The sequence below is a fragment of the Elgaria multicarinata genome, chromosome 20 (genome assembly GCF_023053635.1).
Source record: "Elgaria multicarinata webbii isolate HBS135686 ecotype San Diego chromosome 20, rElgMul1.1.pri, whole genome shotgun sequence".
Classification (NCBI taxonomy): domain Eukaryota; kingdom Metazoa; phylum Chordata; class Lepidosauria; order Squamata; family Anguidae; genus Elgaria; species Elgaria multicarinata.
Genome location: NC_086190.1, coordinates 4,300,602 through 4,322,586, shown reverse-complemented (window position 1 = coordinate 4,322,586; position 21,985 = coordinate 4,300,602). Strand labels below are relative to the sequence as shown.

General features: G+C 51.1%; 1 protein-coding gene across 3 annotated transcripts in view; it reads right to left on the bottom strand.

The window, feature by feature from the left end:
- Window positions 1-1,207: 1,207 nt before the first annotated feature.
- The window catches only part of LOC134411525 (solute carrier family 2, facilitated glucose transporter member 1), a 47,220-nt gene continuing 26,442 nt past the window's right edge, over window positions 1,208-21,985 (bottom strand). For 2 of the 3 annotated variants that reach the window (XM_063145368.1, XM_063145370.1), the window contains exons 2-10: window positions 21,135-21,230; window positions 16,136-16,296; window positions 14,332-14,572; window positions 13,489-13,651; window positions 12,670-12,857; window positions 10,285-10,389; window positions 8,824-8,925; window positions 6,904-7,107; window positions 1,208-4,553 (exon numbers count right to left, since the gene is read on the bottom strand). In XM_063145368.1, coding sequence (XP_063001438.1) covers window positions 4,353-4,553; window positions 6,904-7,107; window positions 8,824-8,925; window positions 10,285-10,389; window positions 12,670-12,857; window positions 13,489-13,651; window positions 14,332-14,572; window positions 16,136-16,296; window positions 21,135-21,230 — 1,461 coding nt within the window. In that variant the 3' untranslated portion in view covers window positions 1,208-4,352. The remainder of the gene's footprint in view (window positions 4,554-6,903; window positions 7,108-8,823; window positions 8,926-10,284; window positions 10,390-12,669; window positions 12,858-13,488; window positions 13,652-14,331; window positions 14,573-16,135; window positions 16,297-21,134; window positions 21,231-21,985) is intronic. The other variant, XM_063145369.1, reaches the window with a different exon arrangement.

Here is a 21,985-nt window from a genome sequence, read left to right as displayed (position 1 = left end):
TAATAATATACCGACCCATAGCCAAAGCTCTCTGGGCGGTTAATCCTAAACTTGGAAGGGCTGCCCAGTCGTTTCTCTTCACTTGCTGTAGCCAGATGTTCAGCAGAGCGTGCCCACACCTGTCAGCAGACACAATCCAGGCCACGAGAGTCGTGCTGCACGCAGAGGGCAGGTTGGTCACGAGAGAGTTACAGAGCCGGTAGCTCCCAGTGGCTTCAGCAAGCCACATGGGCAAGGCGGAAGGCAGCCCGCGCCAGGAGAGGCACAGGCACGGGCGTTGAAAGCAAAGCGGCCCTTCACCAATGTCAGACCTCGGTACAGAAATGTCAGCTGTGAAGAGCGGTGCCGTCTTGGTTTTCGGTGGGTGGGCGTGAATAGGTGTGTGAGAGAGAACGTGTACCTGGGAAGGGGTGGAGCTTAGCGGTGGAGCGCATGCTTTGTAAATAGAAGGTCTCAGGTGCAAACCCCGTCATCTCCAGGTAAGGCTAGGAAGGAAGGCCCACCTTCTGAGCTAAATGGACCAATGGGCGGACCCTGTATAAATCAGTTTCCTGTGACATCCTCTCTAGAGAAGGTCATAAACAAGTCGCACGTGCACGTAAAGAGTCTCCGGTGCAATCCAGGTAAGATTGGGGAAGGCTGCCGTCCAGGACCTCTGCCAAGCTATATAAGCAATCCTGAGTTATAGTCTGAGTTGGTATAAGGCCATTTCCTGTGCACCTTTTGGCTCGCAGATTCATTTCCCAGCAGTCCCAGGTAGAGCTGGAAAAGGGTGCTGTCGGACTGAGCTTGACGGGCCAACGGTCCGGGCTCCACCAGCTTCTTACTCAAATCAGGCACCAACTATTTAGTTCTCTCACTAGCCAACCTGTTCCAGGGATACGCAATGCATCCCCCTTGGCGAATATTTAGTTTGGACTTCCACCTCCTCCATCAATGGAACTACAGGAAGGGAGGAAGCCAGAGGTCCGGTCTGTCAATGGCACAGTGGATTTCTGAATGCCACTGGCTCCAGGGTACACAGCGGTGTGTGTGTTGGGAGGGATGAGCCAGATTTAAAATCGCTCACTTGAGAATCCCCCAAGGGCAAGATCAATGGGGTGATTTGGAGTGGGAGGCAGTGGTCTTCCGACCTAAAAACTGCCCGCCTCCCTCCCAGCTGGAGAATTTCCTGCGCGGCCCGAAATGAAACCACACGACACCATGCTGGGTTCTCAAACACTCGTTCCATTTATTCTGGCCGTACAACTTTCTCCTTTCTGCGTGTGCCGTTTCTTTCGTTCCCCCCACCCCACCCCAACTGGCATTTCAGAAAGGAATTCAAACTACCGTCATATCATACACAGCAAAAGCAGAGTTAATAATGTGTTTTCTTTTTCTTTTACTTCCTAAAAACATATTGTCTTCCCCCCCCCCTCAAGTGCGGTTGTGTCTTCACTTTAAAAACACAGAAATAAATAAAAAATATACTATTAAATAGCTGCGTGTGCATGTTTTTTCCTCCTTTTTCTCTCGCTCTTTACTTTTTCTGCAAACCGGCCAGGAGCTTCTACAAAACGCTAGCTCAGGGCGCCAGGGGGTACTTTAAGGTCTTGGGTGGGATGGGTTGAATATAACAAAGAAAATCTAAAATGTCAGTGCAACAGTTGTAGCCGTGCAGGTGAGTTTACCTATACAAAAAGTCATATACACATCTCGTGTTACAGTCTCTATAGAAACTAGATCTATTTATCATACAGTATGAATATCACTGAATATTTACACAAAGTTGCTTGTCCGTCTCAAACCACACTATAATTTAGTGTACTATTAACATGGTTGAACAAAAAAATAATATATATATAATATAAATATTTTCCAGTCTATACACAGTAAGCAGGAAATGTATGCAGCCATCTTCACTGATTCTTTTTGCTTTTTTGGGTTCAGTGAGTCCAGGGTGTTGAGGGCAAGGGGGAAGAGATCCTCAGAGATCTCCTTGGAACAGGCACAATAGAACTGTGTCGTTTGGGTGAGGAAGGGAGCGGGTCTGGGGAGAACCCGTTGATATGTGAGGTTGGGGACATTTTTTTCTGGAGGCATTCGCACAACGTAAAATCCAGCCTTGCCAACCTGAAGCCTTCCGGTTGTGCTGGACTACAACTCCCACAATCCCCCAGCCAGTTATAGCCCAACACACTGGACGGCCTCAAGTTGGACAAGGATGATGTAATTAACGTTAGGGTTTTGCTACCGCAAGGTGTGGGCACGGTCACCGGCTTAACAAGTGGTTTAGAGCCAAATTCACGGAGGGCAAAGAGGTCTGTCTGTGGCTGTCAGTCCTGAGAGCGAAATGGAACCTCCTCTTTCAGGGGATGTCTACCTTGGAATCCAGCTGTAGGGAGGGCCAATCGCTCTCAGAAACGGGATGCTGACGGACCTTTGCCCCGATCCACTGGGACCCTTCTCACGGGCTTCGGAAAACTGATAGGAGGGAACGCATCGGCGCTAAACAGGAAACCTTCGATGACGTGTGCTCGTGTGCTTCTCATGATGGGGGCTCCTTAAACCAGGTGTGGGAAATGTTTTTCTGCCACGAATGGAGTTCCCTCAGGGGTGCATGTCGGTGGTGGAGCTGAACCAGAGCCAGAAATGGGCTGTTCCATTTTCTTTCTTTCTGTCCCCCTTTCTCTCTCTTGGACACCCTTCTCTCTCTCTCTCTCTCTCCCTTGGACACCCTTCTTGCTCGCTCTCCAACACCCTTTTCTCTCTCGCTCTTTCTGACACCCCTTTCGTTTCTCTCATTCCAACAGCCCCTACTGGGGGAGAGACAGATAGTTCTTTTTGGCAGAGGTTGAACTGATGGCTTCCAGAAAGGGCTTTTGAAATTAGCTGAGGACCGTCAGGTTGTCCAGCCGTGCTTTAAGCAATTTGGAGCAAGCCCTTTCTCGGATGGACGAGAAGAGTCCCCCTACCAGAGGGACATCAAATCTAAACCTGACTGCCAGAACGGACGTAGCGTAGCCGTAAAGCACATAAGAAATCTCAGCTTCATTCTTCGATGTCTCCAGTTAAAGGAGTCTCCCTCAACAAGACGAAATCACCCCAGCCGTCCAGCTCCATACGAATGGTTAGCATCCAACCATTTTGAGGGAGGGAACAGACAGCTACAAGATTAGTTCGGGACCTCAGCTCTGTGCAGGGTGTAAAACTGCAGTGGAGACTAAAAACCAAATAGGAAACAGGACATTTTTCATTTCCAAACTCCCTCAGATTTCTCATCCGCTTTCTCGCCAGACCTCAATTTCAGAAATCCCCTGGTTCTGAGAAAGGGTGGCTGATGAGAAGACAAAGCGGGGTGGAGATTAGATGTTGGTGCTGAAGGATTCGGGAGGTGGGGTGGGGTTTACGTCTGGCTACCGGGTTTTCAAGGGTGGGAACTTCTCTCCTTGAAACAGGGTGAGCTCCACTGAGCTCTCTAGAAAGTATTATGGGCTGGGGAAAAGCAGCCATTTTGCCCAAGGTCGACTCAAGCTTTGCTTTTCTGGAACAGTTTTCATGGGAAAGATAAGAACATAAGAAGAGCCCTGCTGGATCAGACCAAGGGGTCATGTAGTCCACACAGTGAACAACCAGTTTATCAGGGATAAACCAGCAGGACATGGTGCAACAGCACCCTCCCACCCACGTTCCCCAGCAACTGGTGCACACGGGCTTACTGCCTCGAATACTGGAGGCAGCACACAACCATCAGGGCTAGTAGCCATGGATAGCCTTTGCCTCCAGGAATTTATCCAACCCCCTTTTAAAGCCATCCAGATTGGTGGCCATCACTACATCTTGTGGTAGAGAGTTCCATGATTTATGTGCTGTGTGAAGAAGGACTTCCTTTTATTTGTCCCGGATCTCCCACCAATCTCCCACTAAGATGGTGGGCACCTTAGTCCTGCCCCCAATTCATTCGGGGCTACTGGTCCAGCTCTACCCAGAAGCCTTTGCCATCCTCCAGCCGCATTCCCCCCCCCCCCACGACTTTTAAAACTTGGCCATCTTAAAAGTGTAAGTACGTCTTTAAAAATAAATTCAAAACAGGTCAGAAGGGAAAGAAAACGCTTCCTCCGCAAAGGGAGAAAGCTTGGCCCGAACGTTAGCCGTCGCTTGTGAATCTTGTCAGCATTGAAATCCTGGACATGGAACCAGCTAACCGTTCCTAGCGGATGGGTATCAGTTCGTCACCCTGAAACCCGGCAGCAGGCCCGGAAATGGGGCCCAAATGCCTACTTCACCTTGGACCTGGCTTCTGTTACAAGCGTTGAGAACAGGCAGGAAAGGAGTGAAGCAAAAAGAGAAGCCAGCCGGCCCGTCTTCATAGCTTAGACTTGGGAGTCGGCGCCCAAGCTGTGGAATTCATCCGGCGTCTTGTTTTCGCCCTGCCCGGCGCCCCCTTGGCGGAACCCAGAGGCGATCTCGTCAAAGGTTCGGCCCTTGGTCTCGGGCACTTTGAAGTAGGTGAAGATGAAGAAGAGAATCAGCAGCGCCATGAAGATGATGAAGACATAGGCGCCGCAGAGCTCCTGCAAGGTGAGAGGAAGGGACGTTGTCACAGCGCTCAAAACGGCCATGTCGATTTAGCTGCCATTCTGCAACCGTGGTTAAGCCTGTTGCTGAAAATCTCCACCGCTACTGAGCTTGATTCAAGCCGGTGGAGTGGTCAACCCAACTCTGACAGCCGGAGAGAGGACATGGAGCAGTAGAGATGGGGTTGGCTGACCAAAGCGGCTGCTTTGGGAACAAATGAAAGTGGCTGATCTACCCAGCCAGATCCAACTCTACTGCTCTATTCCTCTTAGGAACGGGGTTAAAGGGCGCAGAAACGCGATGGGACAGGACAGGGATAAATGTGGACGGCGTTGAGTGAAATTGGGGAGGAATCCCCAGCTGGTTTTAGGTACTGACGTGAATAAAGAGGAGCAATGGCAGTCATTTCTTGGTCACCCTATAGCGTGATGTGACACTAACAGACCATTGAGAATGATATATGAAGTCCAGAACTGAATCTCTAGGGCTGCCTAGTCCACCACAACTTTATTCTGCTGATATCGCCTATTATTGACTAGTGATCAAAGGGTGTTTAATGGCAACCAACCTTTAAAGACCCCGCCAGGAACTGAGCCCACGTGCATTTCATCGGCAGCCTGGCCTGCTTACTTCTGAGCAGACGTGGAGAGGCTTGCTATTTGAGGTGCTATTCAGAAGTACTGCTGAGTGATCCAGTCCTCCTTACTTCCAAGTAGGCTTAAAATGGTATGCGTGACTTACCGTATTTCTTCGATTCTAAGACGCACCCATATAAACATCTCTAAAAACGGGGTGCGTCTTAGAATCGCGGGTGAATTTATTATTTCTTAGAATCAAAGCTTTTTTTTCTGTTGGTGGTACTGAAATTAGTGTGCATCTTACAATCGATGGCGTCTTACAATCGAAGAAATACGGTATATCTATGGGCTCATCTACACTAAGCTGTGTATTCCACGATGAAAGCGGTATATAAGAGGCAGGGGCCACACGAATGCTTTATAGCGGTATTGAAGTGCACTGCAGGATCTACGCTACTGCTTTATAGTGGTACAGAAGTGCACTGACAACTGTTGGGGCCCAGGACACATCTACACCAAGCAGGAAATAACACTTTGAAAGTGGTATGAAAGCGGTATATGGGATGTGTCCTGGGCCCCAACAGTTGTCAGTGCACTTCAATACCGCTATAAAGCAGTAGTGTGGCTCCTGCCTTTTATATACCGCTTTCAGAGTGGAATATCCTGCTTGGTGTACATGAGCCTTCTGCCTTTGGCCCTGCCCACATGGGATGATGATGATGATGATGATGATGATGATGATGATGATGAAAAAGCTTCCTCAGCCTCGCCATAAACAAACAGGAGGTTAGTTTAGCACAAGTGAGACCTCACTCAGTGTCAGGATCTCCCTAGTCTGGGGGAACGCATTTCAGACTATCAATCGGCATCAGATTCTGAACCAGAAGAAACGGGACCAGAAATTTACCAGCCGACAGAGGAAGCAGGGGAGGAGATTCTCCCAGACTCTTCAGGAGCCAAGGATGAATCTTCCCCTGACCTTGTCAGAGAGAATGCTAACAACTCAGAGTCCGTGGGAACTCAGCTTTCCGAGGGGGAAGGGGCTTCAGAGTCTACCGATCCCAGAGTCTGCCGCAGGGTCAAGCGGGTGGAGCTGAAAGCAGGGGAGAAGCGATCAGCTCAGCTAGCTTCTCGCCAAAGGCTTCTTCAGAGGAATCCTCCCTGAAGCAAAAGTGGCTCGGGGGGGGGGGGGGACCTTTCCCTTTTGTTGAAAGGACAACTGCCTGGTTTAGTCAGGCAAGTTTTCACTTAGAGGAAAGCTCCGAGTGTTTATACTTAGAGTCATAGAATAGCAGAATTGGAAGCGGCCTAGAAGGCCATCGAGTCCAACTCCCTGCTCAATGCAGGAATCCACCCTAAAGCATCCCTAACAGATGCTTGTCCAGCTGCCTCTTGAAGGCCTCTAGTGTGGGAGAGCCCACAACCTCCCTAGGTAACGGATCCCATTGTCGTACTGCTCTAACAGTCAGGAAGTTTTTCCTGATGTCCAGCTGGAATCTGGCTTCCTGTAACTTCAGCCCGTTATTCTGTGTCCTGCACTCTGGGAGGATGGAGAAGAGATCCTGGCCCTCCTCTGTGTGACAGCCTTTCAAGTATTTGAAGAGTGCTCTCATGTCTCCCCTCAAACTTCTCTTCACCCATCTTCTCTTCCTTCAAGTGCGAAGAGATTTTATTTGCTGAATAAAGTGTTGTGGATTACTTGGCATCGCAACGAGGGGCGGGGCGGGGGCTTGCAACCGTGGTACTCAAGGACCTAGTAAAAACTTACCTCAATGTATTGGAAGCCCATCCCCACAATGAAGTTGGAAGTCCAGTTCGAGAGCCCAGCGACCGCGAAGGCGGCGGGACGTGGGCCTTGGCTGAACAGCTCCGCCACAATGAACCACGGAATGGGGCCCGGGCCGATCTCAAAGAAGGCCACGAAGCCGAAGATGGCGATGATGCTGATATAGGACATCCAAGGCAGCCGATCCTGGCATCGGAAGAAGGCCGGTAAGAGCAATGCAGAAACCCACAATGCACAGGCGGCTGTTTTTATGGCCGCCAGCATCCAAGCAGCCTCTCAAGCAGGTTAGCCTGGGGGGGGGGGGGGGATAACTGGACGAATGTGGTCCCGTCCGCTTTGTGGGGATTGGAACCCAGGTGTGGATGGAACAAACCCAACACTCTGCCTACAAGGCGTTGGGACGACAATCCTGTCGGCACTCAGCGCCTGAATTCAGTATTAGAAGGAATGTGGGCTTTAAAACTTTTGTTATTTTCACGCGCCGATTGTTTTTCAAGAGAGCTTCGGCTATTGGGCGGTATAGAAATGAAATAAATAAATAAATAAAATGCGGTTAGCTACTTCTAGAGTAAATCCGGGTTGGGATAAAGTAGGGTGACCATATGGAAAGGAGGACAAGGCTCCTGTATCTTTAACAGTTGCATAGAAAAGGGAATTTCAGCAGGTGTCATTTGTATATATGGGGAACCTGGTGAAATTCCCTCTTCATCACAACAGTTAAAGCTGCAGGAGCTATACAAGAGTGACCAGATTTAAAAGAGGGCAGGGCTCCTGCAGCTTTAACTGGTGTGATGAAGAGGGAATTTCGCCAGGTTCTCCATATATACAAATGACACCTGCTGAACTTCCCTTTTCTATGCAACTGTTAAAGATATGGGAGCCCTGTCCTCATTTTCATATGGTCACCCTAGATAAAGTGTCCATATTTAAGGCGCAATCCTATGCAGGTTTAGGGTGACCATGTAGAAAGGAGGACAGGGCTCCCGTATCTTTAACAGTTGCATAGAAAAAGGAATTCCAGCAGGTGTCCTTTGCATGCATGCAGCACCTGGTGAAATTCCCTCTTCATCACAACAGTTAAAGCTGCAGGAGCCCTGCCCTCTTTTGTATCTGATCGCTCTAGTATAGCTCCTGCGGCTTTAACTGTTGTGACTGAGGGGGAATTTCACCAGGTGCTGCGTGCTTACAAAGGACACCTGCTGAAGTTCCTTTTTCAATACAACTGTTAAAGATACAGGAGCCCAGTCCTCCTTCCCCTATGGTCACCCTACATGTAGATTTAGACAGGGAAAAAAGGCCTACAACTTCCCAGCTGGGAAATTGTAGGCCATTTTTCCAGTCTAAACCTGCATATTCCAATAGCTGGTTTAATTGTTCATTAAAATGGTTTCGAGATGTGATGCCTGTGATTTTCTGGCAGGCTCTAAAGGCTGTTGCCACTGTGTGTCTGAAGCCCAGTTGGCTACCAGCAGTTCGCCCTCTTACATCAACCAACTACTGGAATATGGCAAGCATGTTTATTTATTTACTTATTGCATTTATATCCCGCCTTTTGTCCTCCAAGGAACCCAAGGGAGGTGTACATAATCCTCCACCTCTCCATTTTATCCTCACAACAACAATCCTGTGAGGTGGGTTGGGCTGAGAGTCCAAAGTCACCCAGGGAGCTTCCATGGCCGAGAGGAGACAAGAACCCGGATCTCCTGACGCCCAGGCCAATTACTCTAACCACTATACCACACTGGCTCTCAAAAGGAAAGGCCACCTGAGCTGAGGAGCTGGCCTGGAAAATTACCCAGAATCCTCCACCCACCAACAAGAGACCTAGGCTGCCTCCTCTGCCCTCATTTAGCCGTTCTGTGAGGGCTTTCCCACTCATCGGTTACGCCAAAGGCTACTCACCAGAAGCGCCAAGGCGATGGTCATCAGCACTGCACAGCCCGCCATCCCCGCCAGGCCGACGAGGTGGAGGGTCCGCCGCCCGGCCCGCTCCACCACAAACAGCTATCGGGGGGGGGGGGGAAGGAGAGCAAGAAATGAAAAGCCGCTCAGCAAAATGGAAGGAAGCAAACAGGCTTAAGAGCCTCCCTGAGAACTAACTTGACTGAAAAGGCCCGCGTGAGCCCACGCTACTCATCCACAGAGGCGCCATCTCCTCGGGCACAGCTGGGGGCAGATAATTCTAATCTCTCCCGGTGGAGCGGAATTGCTCGAGAGCAGGCAACTCTGGAACAGGGACTCGTGCAGAGAGGCAGCAGGGCAGGCCCCTCTGAGAATAAACCGGAGGGGGGGGCTCTTCTCGAGCACGCGTGTCCAGCCACGCTGTCCGCTTTTAAATCAGGACGGGGCCGCCTCACTCCGCTGGGGTGGTGGAGGGACGTTTGTGACAGCTGCCTCAGTCCTAGAGTTCCACACCAGCCTTAGCATCTTTCGGAAGCAACGGAGGCCTACCTGTTCAGGCTGTTTTCCCCCAGAATTGGGTTCTCACAACCCGGTGCCTTCCAAATGGGCGCGTTTCAGTCCAAAAACACCTGGAAGGCAGCCGGTTTGGGAAGGCAGGGGTTACCTCACGTCCACAGGAGAATCAAAACCGCAGCTTGTAACATGCCACTGCTGGCATTCTCCTGACCCTCTGCTCGTTCGGTTTCGTTTGCTTACTGTGCACTCTGCTACAGACACTATCATTGACATACGAACGTAAGAATCAGACCGAGGGTCCATCTAGTCCAGCACTCTGTTCACACAGTGGCGGTTGGCTGGTTGAGCTGTCGATCAGGGACCCACAAGCAGGACATGGTGCAACAGCACCCGCAAACCCATGTTCCCCAACAGCTAGTGTATACAGGCGTACTGCCTCTGATACTGGAGCTAGCACATAGCTATGAGGACTAGTAGAATCATAGAATAGCAGAGTTGGAAGGGGCCTACAAGGCCATCCAGTCCAACCCCCTGCTCCATGCAGGAATCCACCCTAAAGCATCCCTGACAGATGGTTGTCCAGCTGCCTCTTGAATGCCTCTAGAGCCATTGTTAGCTTTCTCCTCCTCCAGGAATTTATCCAACTCTCTTTAGCAGCCACCCAAATTGTTGTCCATCACCACATCTTGTGGTAGTGAGTTCCATAGTTTAATTCTGTGCTGTGTGAAGAAGTCCTTCCTCTTATTTGTCCTGGATCTCCCACCAATCAGCTCCATGGGAGGACCCCATTGGGTTCTAGTATTATTATGGGAGAGGGAGAAAAATGTCTCCCCCTCCACATTCTCACACCGTGCATGATTTTGTACACCTCGGTCATCTCCATTTCAGTGTGGGTTCCACTATTAAAGTAGCCTCAGCATAAGACGTGGCAAGATGGACACTCACCGAGACGACCGTGAACGCCGTGTTTACAACCCCGGACCCAATGGTAGCGTAGACGGGCTGCTGCACCCCGGATTTTTCAAAGATGCTCGTTGAATAGTAGAAAACCTAGAAAGGTGAAGGAAAGCATGAACAGGGGAGCTGGGCCACAGAGCAAGGGAACTTCCGGAGCATTGCATTTTGGGAAGAATTAAGATGGCAGCCACAACCAAGGGGCTGTTTATACAGTGACGCTTTGCCTACTTATTCCTCCCAAGCCCCGCAGCATCGAAGCAACAGCAATAGGTTATATGGCAGGAGGGAGCGCGGCCTCTCCAGGCAGGAAAAATCGCAGCGCCGTTGTCACACAGCGGTAATGGGCAGCAAATACCCAGGCACCGTTTTTTTGACTTGTTTTCTGCGCAACTTTGAAAGCCAACTGTGAGGTCATCGAAGCAATGTAAAAAAAAATCGCAGTAAAACAACACCTCAAAAAAGCACAGAGTCACGGTGAAAAGCTCAATGTGGCTGCGAGTTGACAGCTGTGTCATATAAACAACGGGGCGCAACTGCACAGCTCGGAGGATGGCAACAAGGGAGAGGGCCTTTTCGGTGGTGGTATGATTATGGAATGATCTCCCCGATGAGGCTCGCCTGGCGCCAACATTGTTATCTTTTCGGCGCCTGGTCAAGACCTTTCTCTTCTCCCAGGCATTTAACAGTATTGAACAACATATGCTAAGTTTGTTTGTTTTTTAATGGACCCCAGAACTGTTGTTGTTTAAAATGGATACTGTTTTATACTGTTGTTTTTATATTTTTGATGGTTTTAAATTTTGTATACTTTTTAATATTCACTGTTTTAAACTTTTGTAAACTGCCCAGAGAGCTTCGGCTATGGGGTGGTATATAAATTAAATAAATTAAATAAATTAAATAAATAAATAAATAAAAATAAACAACGGGGTGCAACTGCGCAGCTGCGATGGCGTCATATAAACAATGGGACACAACTGCACAGCTGTGATGGCATCATAAACAACAGGGCGCGACTGCGCAGCTGCAATGGCGTCATATAAACAATGGGACACAACTGCGCAGGTGCAATGGCATCATAAACAACAGGGCGCGACTGCGCAGCTGCGATGGCGTCATATAAACAATGGGACACAACTGCGCAGGTGCAATGGCATCATAAACAACAGGGCGCGACTGCGCAGCTGCGATGGCGTCATATAAACAATGGGACACAACTGCGCAGGTGCAATGGCATCATAAACAACAGGGCGCGACTGCGCAGCTGCGATGGCGTCATATAAACAATGGGACACAACTGCGCAGGTGCAATGGCATCATAAACAACAGGGCGCGACTGCGCAGCTGCGATGGCGTCATATAAACAATGGGACACAACTGCGCAGGTGCAATGGCATCATAAACAACAGGGCGCGACTGCGCAGCTGCGATGGCGTCATATAAACAATGGGACACAACTGCGCAGGTGCAATGGCATCATAAACAACAGGGCGCGACTGCGCAGCTGCGATGGCGTCATATAAACAATGGGACACAACTGCGCAGGTGCAATGGCATCATAAACAACAGGGCGCGACTGCGCAGCTGCGATGGCGTCATATAAACAATGGGACACAACTGCGCAGGTGCAATGGCATCATAAACAACAGGGCGCGACTGCGCAGCTGCGATGGCGTCATATAAACAATGGGACACAACTGCGCAGGTGCAATGGCATCATAAACAACAGGGCGCGACTGCGCAGCTGCGATGGCGTCATATAAACAACGGGGTGCAGCTGTGATGGCGTCATATAAACAACGGCGCGACTGCACAGCTGCAATGGCGTCATATAAACAATGGGACACAACTGCGCAGCTGCAATGGCATCATAAACAACGGGGCGCGACTGCGCAGCTGCGATGGCGTCATATAAACAACGGGGTGCAGCTGTGATGGCGTCATATAAACAACGGCGCGACTGCACAGCTGCAATGGCGTCATATAAACAATGGGACACAACTGCGCAGCTGCAATGGCATCATAAACAACGGGGCGCGACTGCGCAGCTGTGATGGCGTCATATAAACAACGGGGCGACTGCACAGCTGCGATGGCACCATATAAACAACAGGGCGCGACTGCGCAGCTGCGATGGTGTCATATAAACAACGGGGCGCAACTGCGCAGCTGCGATAAGGTATATAGCTCATATAGACAAGCCCCAGGAGCAGAAGCCCAGCCATGTCTCATGGTTGGTCTGACTGAGTAGGCCAGGTGGTGGCACTGGTCCTAAGATGCCTGCCAGGCCGAGTTCCCAAGGCAAAGCCCCTGGCAACGGAAGTAGGGAACAGGAAGAAGACCGCGAGAGCACTTTGGCCGACCGCTGCTTACCGCGTTGATCCCCGAGAGCTGCTGGGAGAGCTGCAAGATGACGGCAATGAGGATCGGTTGGCGGTACATGGGCGAGCGGAAAAGCTCCGGGATGGTCACTTTCTTCTCCTGCATCATTTGCCGGCTTTCCTCCTTCATCTCCTGGAGGTCGCTGCTGACGTCGGTCGTCCCCCGGAGCTTCTTTAGAACTGGAGAGAAAAGGGGCAGCGGGAGGTCAGGCAGTAGAAACGAAAGGCTCACAGGGAAGGCAGGCATCCAAGTTTCTGAGAGTCCCGAGGAGAAGGGGGCTTGGGAAAGGCTCCCTCGGCCGCACCGTTTTCTCTCCTGGGTCAAGCTCTGAAATCTAAAAAAACAACCCACCCCCCTTCAGAGTTTCAGAGGGGTTCAATTTGAACAGGCTGATGAACAGCACCTATTGGCCAGCACCTGTAATATCATCCACACACCTCTGTGCCACGCACAACGAGGCGGGGCCAGGGAAAGTGAGCCGGTTGCCCAGCGGGCCTGCCCGGGATTCCAGCTGGGGCACATTTCGCCCGCAGACTCAAGGTTCCTGAATTAAGAGCTGCGGTCCCAATCGGAACACTTTAAAGCAGTCCCAGTCGGACTGCCCATCTATCCAGCTCAGCTCTGGCCCTCGTCCTCTAAGGCAGGGTCTTTCCCAACCGAGCTGTTACGCAAGATGGACAGAACCTGGAGTCAGGGAGCATCGAGCTCAGAGACCGCCTGCATGCAAGGCAGGTCCTCCGTGCCGGGGAGGCGAGCGTGCCGCAGGAGCACCGGACGCGCCCAGGCCTCCGCGCAGAGGCTGCAACGTACCGCTCTTGGCTTTGTTCTCCTCGTTGCGGTTAATGAGGAGGAAGCGAGGGCTCTCCGGGGCAAAGGGCAGCAGGATGCATTGGGCCAAGGCAGGGACGAAGATGAAGCCCAGCAGCAGCGGCCACAGGTGCTCGCTCCCCATGATCAAGTCCATGCCGAACACCTGCAACGAAGGGGCAGCAAAGAAGGGGGTTCAGGAGGGGGGCTCCCGAGTTGCCACAGCCGCCCCGCCCGCCCCCCCCCCGGGAGCGATTCGTTTCCAAAACATCCCACAGCTCAAGCAGGTTCCTTTTCTGAATTCAAACAGGGGGCGTCACTTGGCTCATTCAGGAGGCAGCCATTCTGCGATGGAGGCTCTCCCAGCTTTCATGCGGTTTTGCACATGGGAACTATCCACACACACACACACACACACACACACACGAAACAATCTGGGCTCCCAGAATGAGGGCAGAGGTGCGGAAATTACGAGAAAAGTGTGCACACGGCCACATCGGCACACACCTCATGGAAACACTGATTCGAGTCGTAATCCAACTCAAATGGAGGGTGTGAAGTTAGGGAAAGCTGCAGTGGGGGGGGGGGAAAGCCTCCTTGGGTGCCAGGGGAGGTGCTTAAAAAGCCTCCTTGGGTGCCTGGGGAGGCGTTTAAAAAGACCCATTGCGATGGGGGAGATGGTCAGCATGTGTGTGATTTGGCCCCTCCCACTGGGGCTCCTGCCAGCAATGGCCTGGCCCCTCCCACTTTGGTGCATGGCTTTCGGGCCGAAAACGGTTCCCTCCCCGTGTCACAGATTCATCTTTTCTCAGCCCCAGCAGAGGGCGCCACTCCGAAGCCGCTCACCTGGGCGATGAGGATTCCCACGACGATTCCGAGCTGGTGGAGCGTCCCCAGAGCCCCCCGCAGGGCCGTGGGGGACACCTCGCCCACGTACATGGGCACGAATCCCGTGGTGAGGCCGGAATACACCCCAATGACGAAGCGGCCCATGATGAGCATCTCAAAGGAGTTGGCCATCTTCGAGAAACCCATGAGCACGGAGGCGAGGAAGGCCAGGCTGTTGGACATCAGCATGGAGTTCCGCCTGGCAAGGAAAGCGTTGGAGCTCAGCAGGGGTGCTTGAAGGGTGGGTCAGGATCAGGAAGGATGCCTTAAAGCGGAGCGGTTATCAAGCCACGAAAGCATCGCTAAGGCAGTCTTTAGAGACGGTGGATGAGAAACCAGCTCCTAGCTGGCTCAGAGGCTTAGTCCGAGCAGCAGGCCAGGCGCCGCTCTATCTTCTCAGTAGGCCTATGCCTGCAGCCTAACACAGTAAAGCACATTGGAAGGTGCCGGTGGGGGAGGAGGAAATTATAAACATGTGACTCGCCCAGACGCAGCTGATTGGACAGCAGGATGGTGGCGGTGGTGTTTTGCAGCCTACCTCATGAACACGGGCTTTCAGCAGCTGTACCTCTAGCAGCCCACAACCATTCTTAACTCCCCCAGACTTTATCCATCACTCCTGACATATCTAGTCCAGGAGCAGCTACGATTGCAGCCGCCATCTTTATTCCCCCCACCTCCCCAACACACAAAAAATGCAATGTGCCTGAAGTCCCAGTTGCAGGGCATTGTGGGTAATCCAAAACATGGCGGCTGCTACAACGAGCATCGCTGCGGATTTGCGTGGTCTTCGATGGCAGTTTGCCGTGTTTATTCTTTGTACCAACGATGTAGCAAAAAATGGAACGTCCAGTTTATTGCCTCTGTCTAATAATTAGAATTTGTATTTTTGTTGGCTTAAAAAAAACCACTGGGCAGCAGGGAGAAGAACTTAAGAACATTTAACAAAGCAAAGTTTGTCTTTTAACAGCCCCCAGAACTGCTGTTTTTAAATGGATGTTGTTGTTTTTATACTGTTATTCTTATGTTTTTGATGGTTTTAAATTTCGTATACTTTTTTAATGTTTACTGTTTTTATCTTCCGTAAACTGCCCAGAGAGCTTTGGCTATGGGGCGGTATATAAATGTAATAAATAAATAAATAAGAAGAGCCCTGATGCTGGATCAGACCAAGGGTCCATCTAGTCTAGCGCTCTGTTCACACAGGGCCAACCAGCTGCTGACCAGGGACCCACAAAGCAGGACATAAGATCAACAGCACCCTCCCACCCATGTTCCCCAGCAAATGGTATACATAGGCTTGCTGCCTCTGATAATGGAGGAAGCATATAGCCATCTGACCAGTAGCCACTGATACTCTTCTCATCCAGGGATTTGTCTTTTAAAGCCATCCAAATTGGTGGCCATCAGCACATCTTGTGGTAGTGAATTCCACAGTTTGTGCCGTGTGGAGAAGGACTTCCTTTGATCTGTCCTGAATCTCCCACCCATCAGCTTCATGGGATGACCCCGTTGGGTTCTGGTATTATGGGAGAGGGAGAAAAATGTCCCCCTCTCCACCTTCTCCACACCATGCATGGTTTTGTCCACCTCTATCCTGTCTCCCCTCAGCCTCCTTTTTCCCAAGCTAAACAATCCCAGCTGTTGTAACCTCCCCTCGCTGGGGAGATGCTCCGGTCCCTTGATCATCTCAGACGCCCTTTTCTACAAATGTAAAACTGAGGGCGTACTCCAGGCCTGGACAAGAGGGCTCTGTACTCACCGCCCAAACCGGTTGACGAACAGCCCGACAGAGAATGCTCCAATCATCCCGCCGACCGAGAAGATGGACACAGAGAGGGACCACAACGTGGTGAGGGTGCCGCGGCTGATGTACTCCCCGTAACGGCTGTACCACGTTTCATTGTAAAATTCCTCTATCACCTGCAGAGGGGTGGTAGGAAGGGACCCATTGAAACACATCCATGAGGCCTCCTTACCCCAACCTGGGACCCCTCCATGTGTATTGGACTACAATTCCCAGCATCCCCAAGCCAGCTCTGGGGAATGCAGTAAGGTTTCCTTTCTTCTTATTAAAGGGACTTCTGGTAAAGAGATGCCAAAATGTGAAACACCAAACAATCCCATCAAAGCAACACATCAATTTTAGGGAAATTTTACAGGGCTTTAAGGGGGCAGAGACGTGTTATGTTGGGGGGGGGAGGGGACACAGTGGATGCTGGTGGCTCCGCCGTCAGTGGGGAGTTAAATCCAATCCAGGTTTAGGCCAGAACCAGTCAGAACTCTGAAGGACCTCTCCAAGGTACTTCCAGCCCCATATTCACAACCAAGAGAACTAGAAATTCATTTTATTACTGTAAACCCCATGGCAACAGAGGGGGTGAGGGACAGAGGGGGAGATGCTCCAGCCCCTTCAACAGGGGAGATGCTCCAGACCCTTAATCATTTGAGCTGCCCCTTTCTGCACTTTTTCCAGCTCCATAATATCCTTTTTTAGGTGTGGTGACCAGAACTGTACACAGTATTCTAAGTGTGGTCGCACCATCGATTTGTATAAGGGCAGTACGATACTGGCCGTTTTATCCTCAGTTCCTGCCTGAAACCCCAGAGAGCGGTTGATGGTCATTGTGGACAATCCTAGAATGACAGAACAGTAGAGTTGGAAGGGGCCCATAAGGCCATCGAGACCAACCCCCTGCTCAATGCAGGAATCCACCCTAAAGCATCCCTGACGGATGGTTGTCCAGCTGCCTCTTGAAGGCCTCTAGTGTGGGAGAACCCACAACCTCCCTAGGTAACTGATTCCATTGTCGTACTGCTCTAACAGTCAGGACGTTTTTCCTGATGTCCAGCTGGAATCTGGCTCCCTTTAACTTGAGCCCGTAATTCCGTGTCCTGCACTCTGGGAGGATCGAGAAGCGATCCTGGCCCTCCTCTGTGTGACAACCTTTCAAGTCTTTGAAGAGTGCTCTCCTGTCTCCCTTCGGCCTTCTCTTCTCCAGGCTCAACAGGCCCAGTTCTTTCAGCCTCTCCTGAGCAAGATGGACGTCTTCTTTCGGGTCAGAACGCAGCTTCCTAGCTGGCCCATCCTGTCGCGTTGCTGGACAGAAGGGGGCTTTGTGTTCCTCCTCTAGATGGCGGCAGGTGCTCGAAACGGCAGTTCATCCCCATCACATGTTCCTGATCAAACCCGAAAAGTCACTTCCTGGAGGCTTGGTACTTGCTGAGTCACAACAGCCGTGCAGAAAAAGCCACGTGGAGAAACAACACCCAGCTGACCTCTCCCATAAGTGCCGGCGTCTACATTCTTAACTCCTCGGGGAACAGGCCGAGCGTTACTGTTGCAGGCCGGGAGGGAACAGGCGCTCGGCGCGCCTCGTTTTCTGTGTGCTTATCAATACTTCTCGGAACGCTTTCGCCTTAATATATGAAAGCACGATTCCAAGAACAATTCACGAGCTGCCGCGGCCTGAGGCTCACGTTGCCGATTTGGAATAAGCAATGGATTCTTTTGCTTCGACCTTGCCGCGGGCGACGTCTTAACTCCTGGGGGTTTCGTAGAATCCCCGCTGCGTCCGAGGGCGTTTTATTTTGAAAGCACAGGGGCACAGCCGTGCGCCCAGGAGATGCGTGGGTTTACAAGCCCATCTTTTCCAGCGAATGCAGCGGCTAGTATAAGAGAACCACACACAAATCTGCCATGTACCACGCCACCAGGCCGTGCTAAGTCCAGGTTTCAGAGTGCCCCGGGGCAAGTCATCCTTCATGGACCCCTCTGTCAACAAATCTGCCTTCTCCCTACCATGGTCACCAACTGCTCCTGTTCCTCCTCCCACTCTACCTCATCAAAGCCCTATGAGGAGAGACTGAAAGAACTGGGCCTGTTTAGCCTGGAGAAGAGAAGAATGAGGGGAGACATGAGAGCACTCTTTTCATACTGGAAAGGTTGTCACACAGAGGAGGGCCAGGATCTCTTCTCGATCATCCCAAAGTGCAGGAAGATGTAAGAAGCCAGATTCAGGCTGGACTTCAGGAAAAACTTCCTGACTGTTAGAGCGGTACGACAATGGAACCCATGACCTAGGGAGGTGGTGGCCTCTCCCACACTAGAGGCCTTCAAGAGGCAGCTGGACAGCCATCGGTCAGGGATGCTTTAAGGTGGATTCCTGCACTGAGCAGGGGGTCGGGCTCATGGGATGACCCCCTTTGGGTTCTAGTATTATGGGAGAGAGAGGGAGAAAAATGTCTCCCTCTCCACGTTCTCCACACCGTGCATCATTTTGTACACCGCGATCACGTCTTCTCCCCTTAGCCTCCTTTTTTCCAAGCTGAACAATCCCAGCTGTTGTAAGCTTCGGCTATTGGGCAGTATAGAAACGCAATAAATAAATAAATAACCTTCCCTCTTAGGAGAGTTGGTCCAGGTCCTTGATCATTTTAGTTGCCCTTTTCTGCGCTTTTCCTCCAGCTTAGGGGCGAGCGCTGAGTGGGGCCAAATCCCAGAGTCCGACCTTTGCTCCATGGATCCCTGCATCGAGCAGGGGGTTGGACTTGATGCCCTTACAGGCCCTATCCAACTCTACTCTTCTGTGATTCTTTGATTCCATTCAGCCCAGTGTAGAGCACAATTTGATACATCCCTACCCAGAAGCGAGTCCCGTTCAGTTCAATGGGGCTCACGGCCACTAGCAGTTTGCACGTCATGACCCCACGATTTGCCACCATTGTGTGCGAGCCTGGTCCCAGGTAGATGGGTACAAGACCGCAGCCTCGGTGTCCCCCACCTTGCAACTGATCTCTTGCAAAGGTCATCTCCCTTGCAAACTTGTGGAAGAGGACTTTGTGCTATGAGTCACTGGGTAGTCAGAGCTTGCTGTGAGTGTGGCAACATAAATGTAACGTTCAGCCATGGGTTGTTTCCTAGTCCTATCTGGAGATGCCTGGGATCGAAACTGGGACTTCTGGCATGCCAAGGTGCCTGTGCTTGCCAAAGGGTAGAAAAGCCCCCGCCCCGCTAAAGCAAGCCAAATCCATAACACGATGTTTTCCGACTCAAAAAGCTATTTAAGATGTTACAGTGAGAGATTACGGCATCCTCTTAATTAGCAGTGCAGGGAGGGGGTAGAAATCTCTTTTCAGCTCCAATTAATATCTTAAGTACCAAGCGCACAGATTAGAGAGTGTTTAAAGGAGGCTTTTAGGGGCATTTCTGAGAAATACAGAGTGCATTATCATATTTACTAGAGGCTTGCAACTAAAGCTGACTGGTTATTGGCAGCAAACAGCAAATTTCAGTCTTCCTAACTTTTGCAGCTCCTGGCCATCTGCAAAGTACGATCATTAACTGGGATGGGCAGGCGAGCTGCGGGCTGGGTTCTCACCACATGCTAACCCACTCCGTGGTTGAATGTGGGTTGTTTTGAACTGTGGGTATTTTGTTCAACCATGGGTTAGTGTGTTGTCTGAGCCCAGGACATTCTCTACAGGGCAGCTTGTTAACCATGGAGTGCAGCTTGTTACCCACCCGGAACAACCCGACAATAAACCACGGGTTCTCAAGGTGGCTTGTTTGAGAGTTAACAAGCCATACTGCTGACTAATGTTGCATTGTAAAATCCTGCCAAATTGATTAGACGTGCCTGCCCATCTGGCTACAAACTAAAAAAAAAAAAAAAAGCCAACTTCTGCAAAGCTTGGTTGCTTGGAAGCAATCCTAACTCACCATAGGCGACCAGGGTCTTTGCTAGACCATGGGTTAGCCCGGAATGAACCCCAGGCTCGCCTCTGTGCATCCAGATAACGCACAGGGGATGCCGGGCTCAGGCAGGGGTCAACCCTCCCTTGCCCTGGGGTAACGGGCTCCAGTTGTAGCCCGGTATTTCCCACGGCCTCAGGCTGAGCCCAAGACTGCGAGCATGTAGATCGTTCCGCTGCTTTTCCCGGCTAACACAATTACTCACGAGTAGCTGGGAAAAGCAGCAGACAGGGCGCAGCGCTCCTCAGGAGCGCTGTGCCCATCGGGGCAGGGGGAGAGATTGTGGCCCGGTGGCGGGGGGGAGATTAGGGCAGGGGGGTGAGCAGCAACATAACATTTTTTTTAAAAAAAAAAAACTTCCCATTGCTGCTTGAGCGTTCCTGCGCAGCGGCCCCTTTAAACAACAACAAAAATGGCAGACACGACAGGGCTTTCCTGCAGCCCGTCGCGTCTGATGTCTGGCTTGGAGCAACGGCCCGCGCTACTTGTACCACGGGCTCACCCCTCCTCCCACACGGATTTCCAGGTAGGTCTAGCAAAGGCCCAGATGTCTACAGGCAAGCCTAGGTTGTATAATATGTGGCAGATGGAGATAGCAGCGGAAAGACACTAGCTCTATTCAGATACGGCAGGGGATCACGGGGGCAGACCTGCCCCCAATCTATGCATGGCCAGTGGAATACTTTGGGGCTACTGCAGAGCAGAAATGTCGCTCGTGGTCTTTTCCATGTTGCCATCAAGTCAAGGACAGAGAGATCTGTGGGTCCCAAACTCATCAGAAGGTTTAGATGCCTCCAGGGAGAGGGATGGTCTCACCACTTCATTGTGTACCTTTGGCACAAAGATTGTAAGTTGAACGGGAGGAGGAGGGGAAAGGAATAGTCATGGGGTGGGCACACATGACTGGCACCAGGGCCACACAGCTGGGTGTCGGAAGAACGTGTGACCTTGCTGGGGTAGCATTTATGCATTGGGCAAGCAGGCCTTCTTTCGCTTCTGAGCTTACCTTCTGTGGGGCATTGATGACTCCAGTGTTGTAACCAAACTGCAAGGATCCCAGGACTGCTCCTCCGACTGCTAGCATCAGCCGAGCTGTCATCTGCTGTGAAGGTGGGAGTTCGGGGGCGGAGGGGGAGAGAGAGGGAAGGAGGCAGGAAAAAGAAGACAGAGTTCCAATCAGCTGGGATCAACTGAACCGGGGACACACAAGCACACCATGGCAAAGTTACAAACTGTTAAGCCGCTCAGCTCCATCGACTCTCTAGGTGCGCTTCAAACAACCCCCTTGATCAATGTTATCGTAACTACAGCACCCTCAAACCCCTCCGGGAATCCAAGCACCAGTATCGTCCTGCCAAGCATCTATATCCTCCAGGATTTCAGACTAGACTCTTTTCCTAGAGATGTCAGGGATTGAATCGGGGCTTCTGCATGCAAAGCACGTGCCTTACCCCTGAGCTAAAAGTCTTGCCTTAAAAATAAAAAAATAAAGTAATATTCTACTCTTCATGGACCTGCCTTGCTAAGTGTGAACATACTAGCAATTGTGAAATGATTAGTGAATCGAGGCTGTTATAAGAATGGAATATACCGGAGTCCTAAATAGCTCTTTGGCTATAGCAAAATGGGTACTGAAAAAGTTTGAATATGAGAAGGTGCACGGTTCTTTTCAATCTAGCCAGTTATGTGCAATAACTAAAATCAGCTCATGCAAGGCAGGCAGCAAATCAGCATGTGCCATTTTTATGTAAATCTGTGTCCTCTTTTTTGGGGAAACAAAAGGGGGCACCCTATAGTTTACCCCTCCGTCCGAGGTATGGTGGGTTAGTTACCCAAGACAAGGGCTTCTCAGTGGCG